Source organism: Periophthalmus magnuspinnatus, chromosome 12 (genome assembly GCF_009829125.3).
Source record: "Periophthalmus magnuspinnatus isolate fPerMag1 chromosome 12, fPerMag1.2.pri, whole genome shotgun sequence".
Classification (NCBI taxonomy): domain Eukaryota; kingdom Metazoa; phylum Chordata; class Actinopteri; order Gobiiformes; family Gobiidae; genus Periophthalmus; species Periophthalmus magnuspinnatus.
This window is the reverse complement of record NC_047137.1, coordinates 1,267,664-1,273,663: the sequence shown is the minus strand read 5'-3', so window position 1 is coordinate 1,273,663 and position 6,000 is coordinate 1,267,664. Positions and strand designations below refer to the sequence as shown.

General features: G+C 35.8%; 1 protein-coding gene across 4 annotated transcripts in view; it reads right to left on the bottom strand.

Moving 5' to 3' along the window:
* Nucleotides 1-3,799: 3,799 nt before the first annotated feature.
* Nucleotides 3,800-6,000, bottom strand: part of osbpl8 (oxysterol binding protein-like 8) — a 190,159-nt gene continuing 187,958 nt past the window's right edge. For 2 of the 4 annotated variants that reach the window (XM_055225661.1, XM_055225664.1), the window contains exons 19-21: nucleotides 5,582-5,684; nucleotides 4,792-4,897; nucleotides 3,800-4,044 (exon numbers count right to left, since the gene is read on the bottom strand). In XM_055225661.1, coding sequence (XP_055081636.1) covers nucleotides 3,915-4,044; nucleotides 4,792-4,897; nucleotides 5,582-5,684 — 339 coding nt within the window. In that variant the 3' untranslated portion in view covers nucleotides 3,800-3,914. The remainder of the gene's footprint in view (nucleotides 4,045-4,791; nucleotides 4,898-5,581; nucleotides 5,685-6,000) is intronic. The other 2 variants (XM_055225662.1, XM_055225663.1) reach the window with 1 other exon arrangement.

Here is a 6,000-nt window from a genome sequence, read left to right as displayed (position 1 = left end):
AGTGGTTCATTTAAACAGGCATAAACACAGGATCGGTGTCTGGATCACAAAGAGTGGTAGAATCTATACTTAAATAACTATTTGTATATATTTTACACAGTGAAGTACAGGGACCTATCCTACCTCAGATTGGCTGACTTTGACTGGAATGGTTTACTATGGAGTGTTACTATTAAAAAAGTCTATTCTCCTCCCTGATCTATATATGCGAGTGACTATAGATGGGTATTCTTGTTTTATAATGACACAACTGCACTGGGGACAATAAGGCTAGCTATAATTGTTTAGGTAACATATGTAATTTTTCAATGGCAAGCAACAAAATATCCTTTCTAATTCTGTGTAAAAGCTGCTAGCGGTGCAGTTTAGAGATGTACAAACATGTTCTGAAATGTCCCTGTGTGTCAGATGCCATCCCTGTGTCTCCATGGAGTCTTATTCGGAGTAAAAGCTGCTAACCCTGCAGTTTAGACCTCTTCAAACATGTTCTCAAATATCCCTGTGTGTCAGATGCTCTCCCTGCATGTCAAACACCTCCCTGCATCTCCATAGGGTCTTATTCTGTGTAAAAGCTACTAACCCTGTAGTTTAGATATAAACATGTCCTATATGCAACATTGTGTAAAGTGTTTCCGATTTGCTCAAATGTAGAAAGTTGAAAATTGTTGTTTATTTTAACAATGTATGGAAAAGTGCCCACAATTCCATACAAATGAATGTGCTGAGGCTAAAGATGATAAAACATTAAAGGTAGGAGTGGAAAAGAAGGTATAGACAAAGAATATCACTGTTTTCAAAAATATAAATTTCAAGATGCAATGCAGTGGCACATTTAGTTAAAGGCCCTGTACCAAATTTTGTCCCATGTATTTGAGCAAAGTTTGTCTTGCCCCAGTACATATATATTGTGTATACAGCTGTTGAGGTCAAAATCAGTCCACTTTGTACTACTGGTATCTAATTATATTGTCAGATAATAATCAAGTGTGCGTTAGCATGCTAGTTGTTGTTAGCATTACTATAAAGCCAAACTTAGCTCTGGTCTCTCAAAGTTGCAAGAGCTTATAAACTCATCGTGTTGAATAATTAAGATGCTCAGAAAAACCCAATTATTACAATACATTAAAAAGTTACATTTTAAGTTAAATGAATTCAAGTTAGCAACTGTTGTAGCATAAATATACCTTCAGCTAGGTATTCCTGACCAGATCTGGAGAAGCATGCCGCACTGTTATTGCCAAGTTTACAACATAAAAGAAAATGGGTCAAATGCAAAAGATAGCATTTGACCAGGGATGGGAGATTCACTGTTTTTTCAAAGAAACAGCCAAACTTCTGACAACAAAAGTTGAATCTTCTCATTATTATTAAATTAAATTATTAGTTTGGGATTGGCTCCACAAACATTAATCATATTAATCTTAAGGCTTAAAGTCCTTAACACTCACATCTTTAGGGTTGATTAGTGGCACTACTTTTTGAAGCTATAGTGAAAAAATAATAATCTTTTTGTTTATTTATGCTGACAGAGAAGACGGTGAACTTTGTGCCAGTTTTTGTTTCATGTGGATAGGCCCAGTAATTACAGAGATATTAACCATAAACCATGTCAACAAATCTGCATCTGACAGTTACACAGCAATGTCCACCTGAGAATTCTGACCTGTCTCCAGCTCAGGTTAAATGTATTATTTCTTGTATTTAATTTAACCTCATTTCTACCAGTTGTGTTGCCAGATAGATGATTTTAAAACAACCAATACTAAACCCAGAACTCTTAAACTAGCTAGTCCCCAGTTCATTTGTGCCTTTAGTCAGAATACTGGAAATTACATTGCTAATATAATGCTAACTTCATCTGTACATGCTACCTGTACAAGTGTTCAGCTCAAAAAGTGAAATATTTACTAAAATTATAGCTTTGTTCCTGAAATCCTTGTTTAAATGGTTTAAATATTACTGTAAAAAATAAAACATTGGTGCATGGTTTTGCAGTCTTCTTCTGTTCATTAAAATTATAGTGAAATTAAAGTAATTTTTTGTCAGGACTGAAATGTAACTCGACTTTTGTAAAAAATAAAATCTAAACTAAAAACATTTTTGCCTTCACATCAAAGGCAAAAGTAAAAGTTTTTCAGTTTTTGTGGCAGTTCTTTGCTCTCCGGAAAATCCTCCAGGAATATTTTTTGGGAATTAACCGTAGTCTGAATAAATAAAAAAAGTCTTGATAGAAGTTACGATATGCTGAAAAATACATACTTAAATGAGCTAAAATGACTTGAATTTAAATATAAATTAAATAAAATCTATAATTTGAGAAGGTTGGATTCAGTTTTATTGACTTAAAGAGGGGGTATTTTACTTCTATGGGATATTAACTGCTAACACATAACATATTTAGATCACCGTTACCTTTTATCATTTTGAAACTGGTATATTTGCCAAAAATAAAATGTTAACATCACGCGATCACTTTCATTTTGACGCTCTGAGTCACACGCACAGTCAGCGTGCATCCCGCTAATGAAACTACTGCACATTACATCAGGTTTGTCAAGTTGCTGTGTACGGTTTTGTATCGTACTTTTGTATATTTATGGAGAATTGTTGTGTGAGAGCATGGGTGACATAGGCTTGTGGACTGGGCACTGGATAGAATATTACAGTTAATCGTAAGAAGGGTTTGAATAGGGCGTGGGAGAGATTGGTAAATTACTCAAATGCGCATGGATGACATCTAAACCTCTTCAGGCATGTTTTTGATAAGAGAACAATGCTATAACTTGGTAGAAAGCCAAAAATAAAATAAATAAATAAATACATAAATTTTGCATAATACCCCCTCTTTAACTTTTCATAATAATTTCTAAACATAATTTTTAACCAATACTTTTAGTGGCTATTATTTTTGGATTGGTTGATTATAAAATTATTTCTATTATAAATCTGAAAATTTGAAAATAAGTTTTATACCAGGTACATTTATGCTGACTGGAGGTTTCTAGATTGATAATAATAATAAAAAATAAGATAAAAAAGTGTATAAATATGTATTATTTGTTCATGTTTTGCCATTTTAAAATCTCTACCTTTTAGATACAAAATTATTTGGTGTCTGGTTTCCGGATAACAATTAATGGTCCTATATTACACAAAATTAATTCTTATGAGCTTTAAGCCATGTTATAATGAGATTACCTCCTCAAAAACATACCTGAAGTTGTGTTTTGTTTCAGTCACACATGTTTGAGTGACCCTTTATTAGTAGTCTGTCTACATCTCCAAATCTCAAAATGCTCAGTTGCACCTTGTAATGCCATGAAGTGGTAGTTTTCAAGTGAACAGCTACCTTTTGCTTTTAATTCAGTAAAGATTGGCAATTCAAGGGGTGAAATTATCCAAGTGATTCTAATGAAGATGTATGGAGTTTAAAAATACACTGGAGCACTTCCAGTATTACCACATGACATCACAAGGTGGAGCAAGTGTTTTCAGTTTGAGAGAAGAACTCAGCCTAAATATGCAGGGTCTGTGTGTTAATCATGTGAGAACGAAACAAAACACAACTCCAGGTCTGTTTGTGATGAGGAGAAAACATTACAACATAGATAAGAAAACAGCGCAATATGGGCCCTTTACACAATTATTCAATTATTGTTTTTTTATAATTGGAAAAAAAATCATAAAATTCTCATTCCATTCGCAAATAATTGAGTTTTAAAAAGTAAAACAATATATTGAAACAAGTAAAAAATCTAGGTCAAACTGGTATTAAAGTTAAACTAATTAAAACTACTCAAATTAAGATGAATATTCAAATTTCAAGTCATTTTTAGGTCAAATAGAGTCATATTTTCAGAGCGTAGTTCGTTTCTCCTCCTCTGTTCAGGAGCAGTCCACCTGGTTTGTTGTTGTCACTTAAAGAGTACACTGATGACGAGTTGGAGGAGGATGAGAAGTGCAATCACAACATAGTCCCTCTGCTGGAGAAAAGACGTTGATTCAGTACGAGACGCTGTCCGGGTACGCAGTGCACTGATGCTCCTGCAAGGGGAGACAGAGACAGGAGGGTATCAGAGAATTCATAAGAAAACAACCAGGTTAGTATGGGTCGTTTTCAGAGCAGCAGGAATATATCAATTATAATGCTATGCTGAAGAAAATATACAGACATTTAAAAGTCTAAACCAGGATGAAATCAGGATGAAACCAGAACTAAACCAGGACAAAACCAGGACTTAACCAGGACTAAACTGATAGAAACTGACTGCAGACAAGGAATATGTCCTAAACCAGGACAAAACGTGGTCTAAATCAAGACTAAACCAGAACTAAATCAGGTCTAAACCAGGTCTCTACACAAACTGTGTTCTCACTTGTTGCTGTCTTTTTGGTGTCTGATGGAGTCTATGAAACTCGAAAGCTCGCTCAGGTCTAGCCCAGGACTAATTCAGGACTAACCAAGGACTGAACCAGGACTAAACCAGGTCTCTATATAAACTGTGTTCCCACTTGTTGATGTCCTTGCGTTATTTAATAGAGTTTACGACACTCTGCAGCTCGCTCAGGTCTAACCCAGGACTAACCCAGGTCTAACACAAGTCTAAATCAGGTCTAACCAAGGACTAACCCAGGTCTAACACAAGTCTAAATCAGGTCTAACCAAGGACTAACAGAGCTCTAAACCAGGTATAAATAAGGAGTACCTCAGGGCTAAACCAGGTCTAACCAAGGACTTGCCAAGAACTAAACCATGTCTAAACCAGTTCTCTATACAAACTGTGTTCTCACTTGTTGATATCCTCTTGTGTCTGTTTGATGGAGTCTATGGCACTCTGCAGCTCGCTCAGGTCAGCTCCCTTCTTCCTCAGGCGATTGTTGTGTTTACTCTTATGTCCTGAAGCAGATACAGAACTTAAATACATTGTCTGTGCAGAGCAATATAGAATATTGTGCTCATTTAACAAAGTCAAGTGTCAAAAATCTTAACAAAAACCTCTGGCATTATGTCCCACTTGTTATGTTATAATTTGGTGATTTGGTTATCCAAGATTATCCAAACAGAAAGCAGAATGAGCCTCACGTGAGTCCCTCATTTGGGTTACCAGTTTCAACCTAAAACAACTTGCTCTGATCTGAATGGTCAGTACCTAAACCCCAGCACCTAAAGCCAATCATGAATTAGTGATAGTGCAGCCTCTGCAACTCATTGAGTGGATTCTGGAGGTTCTGAGCTTGCCATTGAGGCATGGCTTGTCCATATAATGAGTATGTGTCCTCTATCTGCAGATTAAGGCTCTGGACACACAGGTTCAGTTGTGATTGTAGTACCTTCTTTAAAACAGTAAGTGCACAGGCTACATACTTGTATGAATGTGGTGTGTATGATTGTTAGTGGTTGGGGAAGCTGATGGCAAAGATTGGCAGCGTCAATTGCATTAGTATGCCCTAGGACAGCTGTGGCTCTAATAGTAGCTTACCACCTCTGAGTATAGAGTGAATGAATCATGCACTGTAGAGCTCTATATGTTGAAATGCACTGCATAAATCCTATTGATTCTAACTGTCCTCTGTGTCTTACGTTCGCTGCCTGAGGAGTCGTGCTGGTCGAGCTCAGGGGAAGAACAGCCGCTCTCTGCACTCTTGGGTTTGTCGCTTTTGTGTTTCCTCTTTGGCACTGTCACCTTTAAATAAACAAAATAAAAACTAAAATCTATACTAAAATATACTAAAATCTAAGTATATGTGTGAGAATAACATAACGTAACATAACATGAGAATTAGGGCTGCAAGATTTACCAAAATGTATTTTTCTAATAAGCACTGCAATTTGCAATGTATGCATTCATTATATGATTCTGTTCAAAGTTCACTTTTTAAAACACATCCAGGAGAAATGACAAAAAAACTGAAACATGAACTGACAGGAATACAAGAATCACATTTCAGAATATGTTTGTACAGATTTAAACTACAGGGTTAGCAGTTTGTATGACATTT